Source organism: Sturnira hondurensis, unplaced genomic scaffold, assembly GCF_014824575.4.
Source record: "Sturnira hondurensis isolate 20B ecotype Veracruz unplaced genomic scaffold, ASM1482457v3 Scaffold0007406, whole genome shotgun sequence".
NCBI classification, from domain to species: Eukaryota; Metazoa; Chordata; class Mammalia; order Chiroptera; family Phyllostomidae; genus Sturnira; species Sturnira hondurensis.
In genome coordinates, this window is record NW_028080037.1 from 12,248,644 (window position 1) to 12,267,764 (window position 19,121).

At 59.0% G+C, this 19,121-nt stretch overlaps 1 protein-coding gene across 5 annotated transcripts; it reads left to right on the forward strand.

Moving 5' to 3' along the window:
• Positions 1 to 920: 920 nt before the first annotated feature.
• SELPLG (selectin P ligand) lies at positions 921 to 9,082 on the forward strand. 5 transcript variants are annotated; one of them, XM_037052348.1, is made up of 4 exons: positions 921 to 1,067; positions 6,978 to 7,513; positions 7,544 to 7,603; positions 7,829 to 9,082. In XM_037052348.1, exons 2-4 carry the CDS (start codon positions 6,983 to 6,985, stop codon positions 8,312 to 8,314), a joined length of 1,077 nt encoding a protein of 358 aa, XP_036908243.1. In that variant the 5' UTR covers positions 921 to 1,067; positions 6,978 to 6,982; the 3' UTR covers positions 8,315 to 9,082. The 5 variants fall into 5 exon arrangements, with proteins under 5 accessions (XP_036908243.1, XP_036908240.1, XP_036908239.1 ...); XM_037052345.1 differs by adding an exon at positions 4,357 to 4,476 and having other exon boundaries at positions 922 to 1,067; positions 6,978 to 9,082; XM_037052346.1 differs by having other exon boundaries at positions 923 to 1,067; positions 6,978 to 7,603.
• The last annotated feature ends 10,039 nt before the right edge of the window (positions 9,083 to 19,121 follow it).

Here is a 19,121-nt window from a genome sequence, read left to right on the forward strand (position 1 = left end):
ACCAGCTGTGTGCACAGTGGCGAACAGTCTCTCTGCGCCATCCAAGCCCAGCCTATTGCCAAGCGCGACCCCTTTCTCAAGCTCTCTGCATTCCGAGGCCTCCCAGCCTGTGCCTGTGCTCCGCTCTGTGCCTGGGCTGCCCCCCACCAGCCCCCCCTTACCTGTCATCTCAAGGGCCACTTCCCCTTGGAAGAGTCTCCTGACACCCCCCCCCCACCCCCGGTTTGGTTCGGGGCCCCTCCCTGGCCGCCACAAGGTGCCTCTGTCATCACACAGTGTCGTTGTGGTCTGGTTTTTTGACAGCTTCCCCACCCGACGAAGAGCTACAGGAGGGTGGGGGTCTGAAATTGCTTGGCTTTGGGTCTGGGTGCATGCAGCCTGGGGTGCCCGGGCAGCCTAAATGAACAAGTTGGAAAAGAAAGGAAGCAGGCCTTGCCCCCGTGGACTTGGCAGTGTAAGTCCACATGGAGGTTCTTGGCTGCAGCCGGAGGGGCCACCTGTGCACTCAGAACATTCAGATCACAAAAGAAGGACCCTGTTAGGTTTACAAAGTTCAGGAAGGCCTGGGTTGTACGTTTTCTACCCCCTTCCCGGGCAAAAGGCGACACCTGCCCTCTTTAGCGTCTGGCTACTCCCTTCCAGGGCCGGGTCCCTTGTCACCTCCACTCTCCTTCAGCTGTGGTGTAATGCTGTGGCCTTCCTCTGCTGGGTCCTCTCGACCGCTGCTCCCCAGATTTCCACGTGGTTCTCGGTGTTTGCATGGTTACCGGAACCCAAATGTGACATCAGGCCCCGCAGGCCCCTGCCTCCCACCCCTACCCAGTGCAGTCAGCAATGTCACCGGAGCTGTCACAAACAAGGAGGTATGGGCCGTCACGTGGCCCCGAGTAACCACATTCTCGCTTCCTTTTTTCACACTCGGCCGTTGGGCGTTGGCAGGGTCTAGGACCACGGCCGAGGGTGCCGCTCCAGGGCCCTGCAGCGGGGGGCTGGGTCCTTGTTGCTGAAACAGAGAAGCCACTTCTCCTGGGCCCACAAGGCAACTGTCCCATGCTCTACTGAGCACGGTAAGTGCTGGCTGGCTTCTAAAACCACAGGGAGTGGCTGGGGGCACCCCAGGGGCCAGCAGCCCTGCCTGGCAGCTGGGGGCAGGTGGGGGCAGGCCCTGAGCTCTGGCCCCTAGGGAGGGAGGGCCACCCAAGAGTCAGCGAGTGGGACCGAGGTCTCCCTGGAGTGTGTGGTCTCATTCTGCTGTCCCCGCTGGGGCCTGCTCCCCTCCCCTGCCGTCTTCCCTCATGGCTTGGGAATATCCTGAATTCAAAAGATTGGAGAAACGGGGAGCGTTTCCCTAAAAACCATCCTACCCCCTGCTCCCTTGGGTAGGATTCCAGGGCCCAGACGGGTGAAGGGATTTGCTCAGACACAGAGCTGGGGTGGGGCCTGGGCGACTCCTCAGAGGGCTGCAGGCTCCTCCGTGCTGTTGCATGTTAATCGTGTGTGTGTTTATTTTTTTAATCCTCACCTGAGGATATGTGTCTTGGCTCTAGAGAGAGAGGGAGGCAGAGAGAGGGGGAGGCAGAGAGAGAGAGGGAGAGACATTGATGTGAGAGAGAAACCTCAACCAACTGCCTTCCGTATGTGCCCTGACCACAGACTTCTGGCGTCCCGGACGACGCTCCAGCCAGCAGAGCCACCAGGCCGGGGGCTCTTGGCACTTACTTTGTTTTTAATAAGATCGAGGAAATGACGTGTGTTAATAGCCAATTGTTTAAATATTAGAATTAGGATACCATTGCTAGCAAAAATGCCCAATAATTACAATTGACTCTTAATTTGTATTGGGGTGCTTTAGGGACAAAAAGGAAAACGGGGTGGGCAGCAAAAACTTCTTGCTTCCCCCTCCTACCTCTGGCTTCGAGTTCCCCAGGCCAAGCCTCTCACAGTCCCAGAACAGGGAGCTCAGGAAGTGGCTCCCTGGCCTCGAGCCCCAGGAGTGCTTCCTCAGGGGGTTCCCTGGGCTGGCCACACCCTAAATGGCAAATGCCGTCTCACCGGGCTTGACCAGCAGACTCGGGAGAGCCAAACCCAGATGTGGGGAGGGCCAGGCTGCCGGGCTCCTGGCTGCGCCTCCCGGGAACCTCGGCCCGGCTAGAGCAGGGCCTTCAGAGGGGCCCAGGAACCGCCTGAGAACCCTGTGCCTCATCAGTGATGAGAAAACCAGGGCTCAGAGGGGACAAGCTGCTGCTCTGGGTTGTAGGGCCCCAGTGAGCTAACGATTCATGTAAAGCTCTTAGACGGGGGCCTGGCGTGGGGTCGACACTCCACAGATACCAGCAGCGTCAGGCAGGAGTGAGTCCTGCTTGAGTGTGTTTGGTAGGGTGATAGATAACGTGGGTGTAAGTCTTTGTAGTTGGAATTTGAACATATCACCCAACATGTCATAGGATGTGATTGAGTGTGCTGTTGTTATGTTACAGAATTACATGCTTAGGATGTTGTAATAAAAAGGGGGTGTCACTTCCTGCATGCGATTCACAAGCCAGAGGGGGCCGAGGCTCTACCCTGCACCCAGGGCTTCCTCCTGGCCCTCTCTGACCAACGGCATCAGACTTGTGTCAAAGCTGCCCCAGGGTTGGGGACTTTTCAGGGATGTGGCCCTAAATGTAGAATGACAATGAGACGAGCTGGACTTTATTGAGCACTTACTATGTGCTAAACAGGCAACCTGGACCTGCTCACTTCAACCCCCAGCCCCACATGGGGCAAGTGCTACTGTTGCCCCTCCTGTTCCAGCCAGGAACCTGGGGCTCAGAGAGGTGAGTTCAGTTGCCCAAGGTCACACAGCGTGTAAGCGACAGGGCTGGGACTGGATCCGGTGTGATACTGGGTTTGATCCCAAGTTGTGCCAGGCCCCGTCCAGTCTGAGGAGACTTGGACCTGCACTAGGACTGGGGGTCTGGTGGGCGAGGGGTCGCCTGGGCCTCGGTTTGACCGACTTGGGGATTCGGAGCCTTCCCCTCTCCTGAAGCTGCTCAGCCTGCACCCCGAGAGCCCCTGTCTTTCAGATCCTAAGGTTCCAAGAACTTGAACATTGGGGCTCCTGGGGTCCAACGTTCTGAATGGGAGGTCCCAAGTGTCTGGGAGTCCCATGACATCTTTCCTGAGCCCAGGGTGACTGCGCAGTGTGGGTCCCTGGAGCCAGGGTGTGGGTCCCCCAGCAGGCTGCCCACCCCACTGAGCCCACCCCACTGAGCCCACCCCACTGAGCCCAACCTGATTTTAGGGCAAAAGGTAGGAATAGGCAGTGTCTGGCCTCCTCTCTTAGGTAAGTAGAAGACAAAAGAGATGGGACAGCTCTTGGCCCGTCTCGGAGCCCCACCCAGCCCCTCCCGCGGTGAGTGGCCGGCTTCCTGCCGCTGTAGAGAGACAGGTGGAAGGCAGGGCCTGGAGGGAGTGGCTTGGAGCCTCGCTTTCCTGATCTGCCCATGGGCATCCCCTCCCCCACCCCCCTGGCCAGGGTGGAGTGAAGAGGGGGGAGGTCCCCTCAAACGCTGAGAGGACGACAGATCCCCCCCACATACACACACAGTGCAGGCTTCGTAATACAGGCTTCGTTGTATTGCACTAACTTTATTTCAGCAGATGTCTGAGTTACTGCCCTCCCTTTCACACCCAGTGCTTATACTCCGCCCTTCTCCTTGCTCCCTGCGTGGCCCCTCGGACCCACAGAACCCCTGGAAGCTGGTTTTCTTACAGTTCCGTGAGCCGGAGCTGGCCCGGCCTAGGCCTGGTGTGGCGGCCCCTTCCCTTGGAAGCCTGTGGGATGGGACAGCAGGCCCCAAGATGGGGTGACCGGCTGCCCCAGCTTGACTGGGACTGGGGCATGGGGACCAGGACCAGGAATTTCATGTAAGGGACACCCAGGACAAGATGGTCGCCCTACCCAGGCCCAGGCAGGGAGATGTGGGCTTACCTGTTTCTCAAAAATCCTCACCCGAGGACATGCCCACTGACTTTAGAGAGAGAGGAAGTCGGGGTGGGGAGGAACATTGATGTGAGAGAGAAACACCCACTGGGTGCCTCCTGTACGTACCCAAGAGCAGGGACCGGACCTGCAGCCTAGGTACGTGCCCTGACTGGGAATCGAACCCACAACCTTTCGGGGCATGGGATGACGCTCCAACCAGCTGAGCCACTAGGCCAGGGCCCAGTGCACTCATCTGTTTTCTCAACAGGCTGGGGAGGTCTGGGCTCTCACACAGGACCCCGAAGCCTCCCTAACTTTGTGGGGGAGGGGGAGGTTGCCATCTCTGTACCCTCCCTGGGTGTACCTTTCCTCTGCTTCTCTGCCCACAGGCCCAGAGAGAGCCCCCCAGACAAAATACCCCTGCCGGATGCCAGCTCTGGAGACCTTCCCTGCGGCACCCCATCCCATTCTTGCGACCATTCTTTGAAACAATTGTATCTATTCTACAGGTGAGGAAACAGACTCAGAGACCCGGAAGTGACCTGCCCAAGTCACACAGTGGCTAAGAGGTGTCCCCCCGCCACCCTTCTGCATGCAGTGGACAGTGGGGATGGGAGCAGGGTTGAGGGCCCACCTTGGGAACAGACCCCGGCCCCTCCATGGTATCCTCCCAGCCGCCAGCCTGCAGAAAGAGGGGCCCCAGGCTCTCTCAGAGGCCTCTCCCCACCCCAGAGCTGGCCGGTTGGGCCTTGAGTGTTTGCCCCCTCTGGCTCCGCCTCCAGGAAGTGACTGACAGCCCAGCCTTCCAGGAACTGACAACTGTGTGAGTGGGGGTGAGGGGTTGAGTCTTTTCATAATTAGGAAGCAGGGTGAGCTGGTGGCTTCCTCCTAAATTCCTCTACCCCTGGGAAAGTGGGGCCAAGGTTAGGCCATACACTCCTCCCCCAAGTAGGAACTCCACCTCTGGAAGGCAGGGCAAGGGGGCAAAGAACGTGTGCGTGCTCGTGCGTGTGCATGTGTGCAGGACACATTTATTAAGCGCCTGCTATGAGCCTGGAACTTTTGAATCCACATCATCTCACTGCATTCTCTCAACAGCCCCATGAGACAGGGACTGTTTGTGGTTCCATTTTACAGATGAGAAAACCAAGGCTCAGAAAGGCAAAGATCTGTGTGAAGGTTATCCAGCGTGTAAGAGGCTCAGCCAGGACTCAAACGCCTTTCCATGGGACCCCATAGTCCGTGCCCCCAACCCTGTGCCCTGCACGGCACCCAGTACAGAGGGAGCTGGCCTCAAGGTCCTCCTTGTCCCTACTCTGCCCTCCCCCTCCCAGTTGGGTTCCCAACCCCAGCCTCAAACCCAGTGAGCTGTGCTCTCTGCCCAGCCTTTGCTCCATCTGCCCGCACAGCTAGATTAGGTCTCCGCACACAGCCTTCCTGTACCCTCCCTGGGTTCAAAGCTGAGCTCTGCCACTCTCCAGCTGTGTGTCTTTGGACAAATTGCTTCACCTCTCTGAGCCTCATCCCTCCTCAGCAAAATGAGGCTACCGGTAATTACCAGTACCAGGTGTGTCGGGTGCAAAGATGGTGAAGTCTGGTTTAAGAAAGTATTTTGAGATAAGCTCAGACTGGCATTTTAGAAACCAACGTACTTCCACCAACAGGTGAAGGAGGTCAGGTTGAGGCTGGACGCTGAGGGAACTGTGAGTAAGTGACAGTTCCTCATGGGGCGCTAGGCAACTGCTCCTCACTCCACAGGGAAGGTGCTGGAAGTCACCCAGCTCCCTGTGCCCCAGGTGCTGTGGCAGGGGTGGCAACACTGTGGGAGGGTCCTATGTCCAGGGACCCAGAAATACCCAAAGCCTACCCTGGAATGAAGCTATACCCCTCTAAGGCAAGATTCTGAATTGCACCAACTCCAGCCAGGGTCAGAAAGTGTGGGGAGAGAGAAAAGAAGAAAGCACAGGCAGTCACAACGCCAAGAAGAAAGGCCAGGGAGCTGGCCCAGAGGAGAGGCACTCCCCTTCCAGACTACCTGGTCTGGAGGCGGAAGGCAATACCAGAACAGACAGTGACCTACCCAGGGGCAAACGAGGTGGCTGTCAGCTCCCCGAGGGCAGGGCTGGTCTGAGAAGGTTTTTCACGGGCCCCAGAGAACACAGCCAATGGCTCTGGGCCCTGGGGGACTTACGGGATAGGGTTTCCAAAAGAATCGAAGTGGCTGCCCTTGGCTGGAGCTCGTGGGAACAAAGTACTAAGGGCTTCGCGGGTATCACCTCGTTTCAATTTCACTACAGCCCCTGAGGTGGGGGCTGCCTTCCCCACTGGGGATTTGAGGACATAGCCAAGGGGGGCCAGGCCCAGCTGAGACCAATCCTGAGAAACACGAGAAAAACTGAGCATCTGAGGCACAGGCCAGGGCTACGTGGGGCAGGAGCCAAGACTGGGGAGAGTGGAGCAGAGGGGCCAGGATCAGACCCCAAGAGGCCTCAGGCGTCCAAACAAGCAGCTTCGTCCTGAAGACCTGTGGTCTCCAAAATCTTTTTGCTCTTAAGATGCCAACGGTGATGAGTCCATGGGTCTGTTTCTAAACTACTCTAGTCACGTTATATTATACATGCATACACACATGAAAATCAAAGAAGGGGTGCCATAAAAGTTCACGTAACTAGGAGGTCTAATATTTTCTGCCTGCACCCCGGTGGACTGCCTTGCCCACAAATAAAAAGCTTCCATCGAAAACGGTAGGGAGGCGAGTGGTTTCTGGGCACGGCAGAGAGGAGGTGGAAGCTCCCCCACGTGGATTTATTCATGGTGATAAACAGCAGCAGCTGCTGGTCGCTCGGGGCCTGCTGTGCGCCGGGCACGGGCTTGGTCACCAGGGTGCCTAAGCCTACACATCTGCCCAGGCCAGACACACGCCCAGCTGCGGCCATCCAGAACCGCGGTCGAGGGCGCTCAGCAAGCCCAGGGGTCAAGCTGTGCTGATTTCCCCTCTGTCTCTCTCCAGGTGCCATGCCTCTGCAGCTCCTCCTACTGCTGACCCTGTTGGGCCCTGCCAGCAGCCTCCAGCTGTGGGACATCTGGGAGGGTGGGGCCAAAGAGGCTCCAGGCCACCTGCTTGACCGGGGCCGGAGGCAGGTGCACCTCGGGGATGAGGACTTTGACATGTACGATGTGTCTTATAACACAGACCCTCCAGAAACGCTTGAAAATAATGGCACAGAGGCTGTGACCCTGAGCCCCAACCTTCAGGCTGTGACGGGACTGCTGGGGCAGAGGGATTCTGCAGGGACTGGTACTCCTGAGCCAGCCACTCTGGGGGTAGCCGGAGACGTCTCTGCTGGCCTGGATGCAGGAGGGGCGGCCACTGGGGACCTCAGCACGGAATTTGTGACAGCGGGGATTCCCCTCACACCGGTCCCTCTGCCCCAAGAGCTGGTCACTTCAATCCCTCCCATCATGGAGGCTCCATCCACACAGGCGGCTCTATCCACCAAGCTGGCCTCCGTGAATGCCCTGTTCCTGGGGCCAGCTGCCACGGAGGCCCTGACCACACAACCCACGGCCACGGAGGCCCTGACCACACAACCTGAGGCCACGGAGGTCCAGACCACACAACCTGAGGCCATGGAGGCCCTGACCACACAACCTGCAGCCACGGAGGCTCTGACCACACAACCTGCAGCCACAGAGGCTCTGACCACACAACCTGCAGCCACGGAGGCTCTGACCACCGCACTAGATGCCACAGAGGCCCTGTCCACAGCATTAGCTGCCACGAAGACCCCTGACACAGAGGCCCCTTCCACAGAGTCGGCTGCTGCGAAGGCCCTGCCCAAGGACCCAGCCACCGTGAAGGCCCCATCCACACAACCTGCTACCACTTGGGACCTAACTACAGCCCATCCTGTGCCCTCTGATCCCCCCGGGGGCACCGCCCTGGCAGTCAGCAGTTCGTCTGATGGCTTCATCAAACAGCAGGAAAACAGCCAGGTTCTCTCCCCCCGGAGCCCTGTGCCCTCCAGCCCCACTGGTGGCCTGGACTACATCCCGGTGAAGCACTGCCTGCTGGCCATCCTCGTGCTGGCCCTGGTGGCCACCACCTTCCTCGTGTGTACCGTGGTGCTGGCCGTCCGCCTTTCCCGCAAGAACCACATGTACCCCGTGCGCAACTACTCACCCACCGAGATGGTCTGCATCTCGGCCCTGCTGCCCGAGGGGGACGAGGGACCTGCAGCCACTGCCAATGGCAGCCTGCCCACCACCAAGAAGCCAGGCCTAAAGGAAGGGTTGGGGGAGGACCGCGAAGGGGACGACCTCACCCTGCACAGCTTTCTCCCTTAGCTCCCCCCGCCCAACCGCTGGAGCAGGTCCTACCAAGAGTCCCTATCTCTCACTCCCGACTGCCTTCCAGGCCACCAGCCACTGCTAAACACCAGGCTTTGGCCGTGCATCTGGGCTTTATCGAAGGCCCCACGGGTAGGGACATCTAGGGCAGGGCCTCTGGCCACCCCCACAGGCCCGAGAGCAGCCATGGTCTCCCCCTCCTCCTGACCCCTGGAGCCTCTCTCTTCTGAGCCCGGGGAAGACTCTGGCCCCTGCCCTCGCCCTCGCCCCACCGCTGTTGCCCCCTGGTGGCCACGCTCGTCATGCATTTTGGGGACAGGTACTGAGCAGTTGTTGGTTCCCGAGGCCACTTCCTGCTGCTACCCCACTGGAGGGCAGCTTGAATTTTCCCAGATACCCCTCTACAGAGCCCAGGGTGAGGCCTTGCCCTGGAAAGCTGGGGCAGGCTTGGTGAGCCGAAGGCTACACACTTTTCTGATGCTGTGCGGACCAGCAAATGTCCTTCCGGTGACAGAGTAACCCCCCTCCTGCCCTCTCTTGCCTGCCCCTGTGTCCAAGCAGCAGGGTGGGGGCTCTGTCATTTAAAGTGTGGGGCCAGCAGACTTTTCTTAAAGGGCCAGGCAGTAAATATTTTAGGTTTTGCAGGCCACGTGGTCTCTGTTGCAACTTCTCCACTCTGTTTGCAGCACGTGAATGGAATGATGGTAATATGTCATGTATAAATACGTTTGGCTGAGTTCTAATAAAACTTTATTTATAAACAGGCGGCCGGCTGAATGAGTCTCTGTAAGTTTGCGGGCCCCTGATTTGACTTAAGTTCAGGGTGACCAGAGGTCCCAGCTCACCTGAGACTTTCCTGATTTTGGCCCTGGAAGCCCCACATCGTGGGAAAAACGCAGCCCCAGCAAATCAGGACAGCTGGCTGCCCTCTTTACGTGGCCCTTACCACGTGCGTGCATTGTGGCTCTGGAAGCCCACCTTGATCCTGAGGGCTGGAGCAGAAAGCCAAGGCTTACGGAGGTGAGGGGACCGGCCCCCCAACAGTGGCTGAGGGGAGACTCGAGCTCTCCATCTCCTGCCTCCCAGTGCTTTGCAGCCTTCTTCCTGCAGGGAAAGCCCCCCACTCCCCAGACCCCCCACTTCCCGCAAGCCTCTGCTGCACAAAGGGCGCACTGGTCTACCTTCCAGAATAGGAATAACATTCCTCTCGGCAGACTTTTCTCCTGTAGAAAAATGTCTCCCATGGCCTCTGTGGAAGCAAAGGACCCCTCCACTCCAGGACATCTTCTCCAAAGGGAGATTTCAGAGAGAGGCCTGAGTCTGGAAGTGCTGGCCGCCACTCAGTAGAGGGGCCTTGGGGGGAAGGGGAGGGACTGGGGAAGGCGGGAGGGAGAATGATGGGCAGCAGGGTCAGTGGGAAGAGGAGAAATGCCTGTCCCCCGCCCCCACCCTGAGCCTCTAGAACAGGTGTGAAACGCAGGGAAGGTGTGTTCAAGGTTCTCTGGTGGAAGAGGGGTGTCCGCGGTGGTCTGGGGCTGCCGCCCGTGGGAAGGACGCCTGAAACATTAGGAGGAACATGGCACTCACTTCCCCCGCGGGAGCGATCCGAAAAATCAGCTGGGGGACCATCGTGGGGTTGGGGACTTGGAAAACATCTGGGCGGTTCTGCCGGGGACCTGTTACCCCATCCTTCCGGTCAGGGAGCAGCTTTCGCTTTGTCCTAGGGGTCCTGGAATGTATGATTTTCAACCCTGGCGATCAATGGGGTGACATGTCGCAGCCAGATAGCCCTCACACCCTGGAACGTCTGATTTTCTATCCGTTTGTCAAGGTGCAGAATTTGTCAGTCAGTGACGACGAGTGCTTAAAGCAGCCACCAGGGGGCGCCCGGTACCAGCTCTTGGCGCCATTGGCAGCCTGGCGCTCCCTCCGCCCAGGGTTTGAGGATGAAGGAGAAGGGACTGTGCGGGCTGCGAACCCAAAGGGGTGCAGGTAAAGGCTTAACAACTGGCTTCCTTGGTGGATTAGCACCCAAGCCATGATGTGTAGTGCCTGCCAATTTCCTTGGTGCAAAACGTCCCATGGGCGATTTTGAGCAAGCCCTTCCTGTGGTAGCCGATACAGTATGAGTGAATCCTCTGAAGAGCATTGGTAATAGTCGAATGTAGTGAGATAAGTAGGAAGCGAGGAGTTCCGAGTACTGAGGACCTTGGTTTTCCATGTAATATGATTTAACTTACGAAACAATGGGCTCACCAAATTCTGAACCTTCGACTCTTGGCTCTCAGAGGCAGGCCGGCTCCTGCACACCGCTGCCCCTTCCCCCTGTCCTGCCCTCCCGCTGCAGCCCAATGGCCCAATGAGCCCATTTAGCAAATACAGCCTGAGCACAAACACCTGTAACACCCTCCCGAGTTCCCACACACAGCCTGGGAAGGAGGCACTAGCACCCCCACCCCTCGCCACTTTATGGCGGAGAAAACAAGGTCAGAGAGAAGTCGCCTGACCCAGGTCACGGGTGAGGATCTGGGACCCTGGCCTGAATCAGGAAGCCACGGTCTCACCACTATGTCACCCTGTCCTTGAGACCTCAGTGGGGTTCTAGGGGAATCCCATGTCCCAAATGCTCACCCCTGCTGACCAGCCTTGGCTCCCAGAAGTCTCCATCAGTCACCCTTTGTAGCTCCTGGCTGCTAACGGGAAGACAGTGGCAATTGGGAGGGTGACAGAGTTGAACCCAGCCACCCTCCTTGCCAAGAGCAGGACACAGCAGAGCCGGGGCCTAGGACACAGGGATAAGATGGCCAGGGACAAAAAGCTGGCTTTTACTGGGCGGTGACTGTGTGCCCGGCCCCGGGCCGGACCCTTTATCTAGGTGATGATCTCTTTGGCCTCGTGAAAACACTGGGACGTGGTGTAACGATCACCCCGTTTTGCTGCAGGGAAACCCGGGCACAGAAAGCTGGATGCTCCCTCCACCAGGACACACCACGGAGCAAGCAGACTGCTGATTTCAGCCCCAATGGCGGGGAAGGAAGGCGGGTAGACAGGAAGCGGGGTTCGGGGGGCATGCTAAATTTATTCCAGGTCCTGTTCTCTTCCGGGCGCAGGCTGGTTCATTCCGCCGCCGATCTGGGCACAGGATCCCCAAACTCATCCTCCACATCCCACCCTCGCTGGCACTCGGCCAAGCCCCGTAACTCGATGGCCGCCGCAGCGTGGCCACTCTGTGCCAGGCCTCATGCTAGGTCCTCGGACGCCAGGAGAGCAGATCAGAACTGGTGATGCCCTTCGGGGGCTCATGAGTCTAGAGGGAGAGAGAGACAAAGCGCGCAATCATCCAGATTGTGGCTGGGCCCAGAGACCAGAGGAGAGGGGCCAGGGCTTTGAGCATGTGCGACGTGGCCAGACCTTGGAGGTGGGGTACGGAGGAGCCAGGAGAAGGTTGGAGACTTGAAAGACGCAGAATCGTTGATTTGGGAAGGAAGGTATGTGGAGAAGGATGTTCAAGGCACAGAGAACAGCATGGAGAGCAGGAGTGCGCTGGGGGCACGGACCAGGCCTGGCGGGCTGCAGGGAGGAGGGCCAGGCTGTGTGAGGGTGAGGGGGGCCTGGGCCAGAGAGGGGGTGCAAAGAAAATGCAGAATGAATACATAGCTCAGGAGGGCCAAAACCTCTGTGTGTGAGGCACATGTGTGAGTTCGGGGTCCAAACAGGGTTGACCTTGAAGACATGAGCACTGCTCTGCCCCCTACCTTGGTGGGCACAGGTGGGCGGGGCACTGATTGCTGGGCTTTGGGGGGCACAGCCCACCCAGCCTCTCACAGGGCATTGTTCAGCTGTTGAAAATGGTGTTTTTCAAGGAAGTGTGGAGGAATGCTAAGTGGACTCAGCCTCAGTGTCCTTCTCCGTGACATGGGATCGTGGTAGTGTCACTTGGTGGGAGCATTGGCAGGGTTGATGAGACAAGGCACAGAAAACACTTGGCCCAGTGCCTGGCGCAGGGCTGAGGGCCCAACCAGCCAGAGCTACGGCGTGAGGACAATCAGGTGCGGAAAAAAGACTAGAAGGAAGTACACCGAGCTGCTGAGGGGTCAGCTGCCGAGTGGAGGATTGCTCCTTTCAACTTTCCCGCCTTCTCCTGGTACTCCTCCTTGGACAGAAAGAAACCATCCGTGTTAAGAAATCTGGGGGCCCTGGCTGCTGTAGCTCAGTGGATTGAGCGTGGGCCTGCGAATTCAAGGATCAAATTCAAGGTCGAAGTTCGATTCCCAGCCAGGGCACATGCCTGGGTTGCAGGCCAGTTCCCAGCAGGGGACACACGAGAGGCAACCATACATTAATATTTCTCTCCTTCTCTCTTTCCCTTCCCCTCTAAAGATAAATAAATAAAATCTTAAAAAAAAAGAAATCTGGGGGGCCCCGGCCTCCCCACCTGGTGAGGAGAACCACCTTGCTGTGGCCATTCATGTCCACACAGGGCTCTGAGCTGGTCCATGGTCCTCACCCTGGGTTGGGGGGTTGGGCCCTCAGGGTCTGTTTGGCAATGCGCAGAGATACTTCTGGTTGTCTCTGCTGCGGGGAGGGCTCTGGCTCCTGTAGGTGGTCGGGGAAGCTGCTAAACCTCCCAGAGGGCACCGGACAGCTGCCCGCATCACAGCGGCACCTGGCCCCACACGTCAGCGGCCCTGCTCCCCCCGCTCAGCACTGACAGCCCCGCAGAGCCCACCTCATCAAAGCTTTCTGGAAACCCAGAGCAGCTTCTGTGTGGCCATGGGCTTGGTTGTGGAGTGTCTGTCCTCTTGGTAGGTGGAAGGCTGTAACCATAGCCGCCCCAGCTCTTGCCACCCAGAGCCCCACAGAGCCGGCACCCTCATGACCAAGGTCGGCTGAGCCAGGCTCCTGCCACGGAGCCTCGTAGTGGGACAGACATGGTGCTGCTTTGGCCAAGAAAGGAGGAGAGAAGGAGGACCCTGTGGCAGGAGGCCACCAAGGTGGCGCCGACACAGTCCTCTGTCCCAGGCTCATGGACCCTGCCCGTGACCCATGTGCCGCCCCAGCCTCAGCCCTTCCAACTTCGCCCCACTCTCTAGGAGGAGTTCTTTCAGGAGATGCTGTTGTCCTGACTCGTGTCCAGCCTTCAGGTCCCCAAGAGGGACAGGCTTCCAGCGATCTCCCCCAGAGTTTCAGCAGCACCTCAGCAAACAAGCAGGTGCAATAGGATGGGGGTCCCCTCATCCCGCCAGCCAAAGCTTCTGGCCCCCAGCTCCTGCCCCCTCAGACCCCCATGTCTCCTGTTGTCGAACGTGTTGGTTGGGTGAGTGAAGGGAGCTCCCGCCACCTCTCACTTTCACTCCGCTCTGGCCCCACCGACCTTCTTGCTCGTTCTTCACCACGTGCTCCTGCCCCAGGACTTTTGCACTCACTGTTCCTTCTGCCTGGTCCTCTCTTCCCAGATGTCTGCATGGCTGGCATCTTCTCATCCCTGGGATCTCTGCTTCAATGTCACCCCCTCAGAGAGGCCCCCTCTGCAGCCCTGCCCCGATCACCCTTCACAACTCTTCCCTGGTGACTGTCTGCAGTGACACCGTGGACGCACTGAGTCTTGCTAGGCAGGTGATGAGCCTCTCTTTGTCCCCGTGTTCACTCTCCCATTGTCCCTGCACAGGGCCTGGCGCACTGTGGGGGCTCAGGAAACATTGACTGGATAAACACGTGCTAGGAAGGCTTTGCAAGGGCATGGGACCGACAGCATCTACGTGCCAGGGCCGGAACTCAAGGGGATCTTCCGGTGAAGGCTTGGAATGGAGCAGACCCGGTTCAACCTTCCCCTCTACCTGCTAGCTCCCACACCTGTGAAATGCGGAGCAGCGTCCTCGCTCCTCCTGGGGCTGTGGGAGGGTGGAACGAGCGCCCTCCTCCCAGTGGCTGGCATGCTGCAGCTGTCCAGTGGGTGCCCATCCTCGGGGAGACAGCCCCTGGCTACGTGGGGCAGGCGTGGACTCGCTGAGGGGCACCGCGGAGGCTCCCCGCCCCACAAGCCTCCAAGCCCCGCCCCTGTGGTTTGGGGAGCCAGCCCTGCTGCCGAGCTCTCTGTCTTTTAGCCTAAAATTAGCTCACAAATTCCTCGGCTGCCTGGCTGGTGCTTCCAACCAACAATTCAAACCAGATGTTTCCAGCTGCTGGAGCCCATCCCCCCCCCAGCCAGCACCCTCGTGAATCCTGGCTCCGGGAGGCGGGACTCAGCCACTGTGCGCGTGCAGAAGCCCTGCTGTGCTGCTGTGTAGCGGGTGCTGGCTGGTTGGCGCGCGAGGGAGGGGGGGCTGGGGGGCTGGGGGGGTGCTAAGGGTGGTAGAGGGAAGCCCCAGGAACGTGCACTCCTCCTGGGATGGGGCGCCCCTCCCTTACCGCAGACCGACCTGTTGGCGGATGGGGCTGGGGTTGCTAATTGCTCTACCCTTTTCCATCCAGCACCCTTGGGGAGCGCCTGCCCTGTGCCAGGGGGTTGCGTGTGCTCTTTCCAGATGGTGTGACAGAGTCTCAGTCCCAGATGTCACTTGTGTTGCTGTTTTTTTCCATTATTGCTATTATTGTTTATTGCCAGGTGCCAAAGCTCATTGTCTGCCCACAGTGATGCAGGCATAGGGGTGTAATTATTACCGCCATTTTTCAGATGAGAAAACTGAGGCCCAGAGTGGCTGAGTAACTTAGCCCAAGGTCACGCAGCTCCACAGCCACAGAACCCGGAGCTCCCTGGAGGGCAGGTGCGCTTGGCTTCTCCTGGGTGGGCTGAACCTCCTTGCTGTCACCCGGACATGGCCTCTTCCCTCCCCGCCGTGGTGGGTGGGTCTGGGTGTCGGAAGACCCCTGCTGTGAGGGGGGCCCAGGTGCAGAAGGCCGATCCACGCCAAGAGGTGGTGGTTCATCGGGAGTGTCTGGGAGCCCGGTTCCTGGTCCCCTCTGCGTCCGAAGCTGGTGCTCTGGGCTGGGGATCTGTGTGGCCTTCTTGGGGGCCTCACGGGGAGCCCCTTCCTCTCTCCAGAGACGAGACCCAGAGCCGTCTCTTGGTCAGGGCCCGGGAGAGAAAGGGCTGATGGGCATAGAGGACAGGGGCCTGATGCAAGGAGAGGGGGCGTGGTGGAGGGTGTCTGTCGCAGATGCAGGACCACCACGGCCTTCTCCACTCCTGGGAAAAGCCAAACCCCTGCAGGTGCTCGCAGTGTGTGTGTGTGTGTGGGGTGCCGACCTCACTTCCTCCTGCTCTCCCCTCGCTCACTCCGTTCCAGCCGCATCAGATATGGTTCTTCTCCACTCCCGGGAAAGAGCAGGGCGCACCCCTCCCCAGGACTTCGAGTGGCCCTCTCGGTGCCTGCAAAGTTCTTCCTCTCATCGCCTCCCTGACCGCTGTCTTGGGTCCGGCTGCCCTTTGCTCCAATGCCACCCTNGGGGAGCCCCTTCCTCTCTCCAGAGACGAGACCCAGAGCCGTCTCTTGGTCAGGGCCCGGGAGAGAAAGGGCTGATGGGCATAGAGGACAAGGGCCTGATGCAAGGAGAGGGGGCGTGGTGGAGGGTGTCTGTCGCAGATGCAGGACCACCACGGCCTTCTCCACTCCTGGGAAAAGCCAAACCCCTGCAGGTGCTCGCAGTGTGTGTGTGTGGGGGGTGCCGACCTCACTTCCTCCTGCTCTCCCCTCGCTCACTCCGTTCCAGCCGCATCAGATATGGTTCTTCTCCACTCCCGGGAAAGAGCAGGGCACACCCCTCCCCAGGACTTCGAGTGGCCCTCCCGGTGCCTGCAAAGTTCTTCCTCTCATCGCCTCCCTGACCCCTGTCTTGGGTCCGGCTGCCCTTTGCTCCAATGCCACCCTTTCCCTGCTTGGTTTTTCTCTCTGCCCCTTGTCACCGTCGGCCAGGTCTCATACACGTTGCCGAGTTATCTTTGTGATCGTCTTCCTTGTTTGGGGGAGCGGGGGAGGGAAGGGTTGGGAAGGGAAGGGTAAAAGAAAGGAATGAGGGAGGGGGCAGGAGAAGGGGAAAAGGTGGGACAGAGGGTCTCCGTGTAGAGTGAGCGGGGAGAGCAGGAGAGATGGGAGGGGCATAGCCAGTGTTCAGGGGACTTAGGACTCTGAAGTTCATCTCCAGTCCCTCTCCATTTCTCACTCCTGGCCAGCCCCGATCCTCAAAGACGGGGAGAGATCCCCCCAGTTGTCAACAGACCTGCACAGGAAGTTCAGGAGCATCATCTCAATTCCTTCTCAGGTTGGGGGTCGGGTGGAGTAAGAGAGGTGGGCAGCGGAGGCTCCTGGGAACCCCGGGGGGCAGGGGGCATTGGCGGGCAGAAGCCGGAGGCCAGGTCTGCAGTGGGGGGAGGGGGGCGCGTGTTTACATTCCTGCCCTCCCCGGTGGCTTCCACTCAGGGCTGCTGAAGCCCCTCCCCGCACAGGCCCTGGGGAATGTAAATGTTTACAAGGCTGTGCGCAGCTGGACAGGCCACCACCGGCCACAGCAAGCCAGAGATCCTATCAGATCCGGTCCGCCCACCCAAAAGAGAAGGATGCAGGGTTCTTCATCTCTCTTAAGAGAACTTAAAAAAAAAGATGTTATTTATCTATCTTTAGAGGGGAAGGGAAGGAGAGAGGAAGAGAAATATCAATGTAGGGTTGCCTCTTGTGCGTCCCCTGCTGGGAACTGGCCTGCAAGCCAGACATGTGCCCTGACTGGGAATCGAACCGTGATCTTCTGGTTCTCGGGACCCCGCTCAATGCACTGAGCTACGCCAGCCAGGGCTCCTAAGAGAACTTCTAGTGGATCCCCAGCCTGTAGAAGCACACACGTCTGAAGAGTGCACCCTGGTTTTTCCACGTGCCCATGTCACCACCACCCGGTGTGGGTGTCCCACACTTCCAGCCCCGGAGGTCCCCTTGCACCCCCTTCTACTCAGTACCCACCACGGGTGACTGCTTTTGGGACTTCTGTCCCCAGAGCTTAGTTTTGCGTTCGTCCTAGAACCACGCAGCTGGACTCGCCCAGTGAGAGTGTCCCTTGGGGCCCGGTTCTTCCGCTGGGGGTGCCTACGGGATTCGCCCTGGTGGCCGTGCCTCTTCGAGACGTGTCCCACCAGGTGGGGGCGCCACACCCTGTCCATCCGGCCTTCTGCGGTGGCTTTTGAGTTGTCGCCAGTTTCATTTTATTTTTTTCCTGGGGTAGAGGAAGCAACCACGCACCTCTTCATTTTGGAGGTAGCCGTGCGTGTTCGCTTCTCATGGGAAAGCAGACCCTGGAGTCAGGTTGCTGGGTCGTCCCGGAAACCTGTGGGTAACTCTACACGGCCTGCCCCGCTGCACTCTGGGTGTTTTCTCCGCCATCAGTAGTGGGCGAGCATCTGGTGTTTGCTGGGGGTGGGGGGGGGGGCAGGCAAACAGGTGGAACATTTACTTAGAATCCCAGGATGACAGAACTTGGAGGAGGAGCCCCTGCTGCCAGGAAGGGAAACTGAGGCCCCGGGCACACAGTGCCTGAGGGGCAGAACCCGGAGCTAAGCTCTGACTGCTCCCTCCTGAGATTGCATCAGCACCCAGGCTTGTTTCCTGGGAGGAGACCTACACCACGCCCTTCCCCACCTCAGGGCCTTTGCACATGCTGATTCCTCAACCTGGGACGCTATTCCTCCTGCTCCTCGTGGGATTCCCCTTATTCTGCAGGTATTCGTTCCCACACCTCTTCGGGTGCCCCTCTAATGCTGCTTCCTGTCTCCTCATCCTTTTCGCCTCCTGGATAACATTTTGCAGTATTGGATTATCTCCCCAATTTGCCGGTTGACTTGTTTCTCCTCTGTCTCCCCTGCAAGGAGGTCTCAGAGGTAGGAGCTGGTGCAGAGCAAAATATGGTCTGTGCATCCCTTCCCTCAGGCTCCATTTCCCCAACTGTAACATGGGCGGGTTGGACTAGGGTCCTTTGGCCAGTGGAGGAAATTTACGGAGCATCTGCTATGTTCCGGGCGCTGGTGCTCGGGATGCCTGGACAGAAAAGTCCCCGATTCTGGGCCGAGAAGTGGACAGTGTGGAGACACATGGGTTATAGCTGCATCTGCTCAGCGCTCTGAGTGTGGAGTCTGGGGTGCAGGAACTTAGAGGAGGCCACTGCTCTCTCTTTCCAGAGGCTGGGGCTCAGGGAGGGCTTCCTGGAGAGGGTGATGATTGAGCCACAAGACGTGCAGGGAGGTGGTCAGGCTAGGTGTGGGAATGCAGAGGATGGTGCTGCAGGCAGAGGGAACAGCCCAGGACGAGGTGTGGCCCCGTCTTGTTCACAGGTCTCTCTGCGCCTGGCAGCTGGGCAGAGCTGAGAAGTAAGTGAGCATCCCGCATTTAGAGATGGGGAAACTGAGGCCCAGGAAGGTTTCCCAGCACACCTGGAGCTCTGCCCTGCCTGGATGAAGCCCGCCCTGCCTCCCTGGAGCACCCAATGGGAGGCTGCTCCACGGGTGTCCCTCTGAAGGCCAGGCCTGTGGAGCCACAGCCCCGGCCTCTGGGGCCACATGAAAGGCTTGGGCTATTTTTCTCCCAGAGTGCGGGCCCTGGTGGCCCCAGGACTACGTAATTAGAGGGGGCTCTGAGCGCACGAGAGGCTGGAGCTGGGGGCTGTGGTGGACCAGGCACCCGCCCTAGGCTCAACGGGGAGAACCCTGGCCGAGGCTTGAGGCGGGTGGGTTTGGCCCTCGCCCTCCCTGTCCCCTCGGCTGTGGCTGCTTAGCAGGGCGGGGGGCACCGCTTCTAATTGCATGGTAGGCACAGGGTGAGGCCCGAAG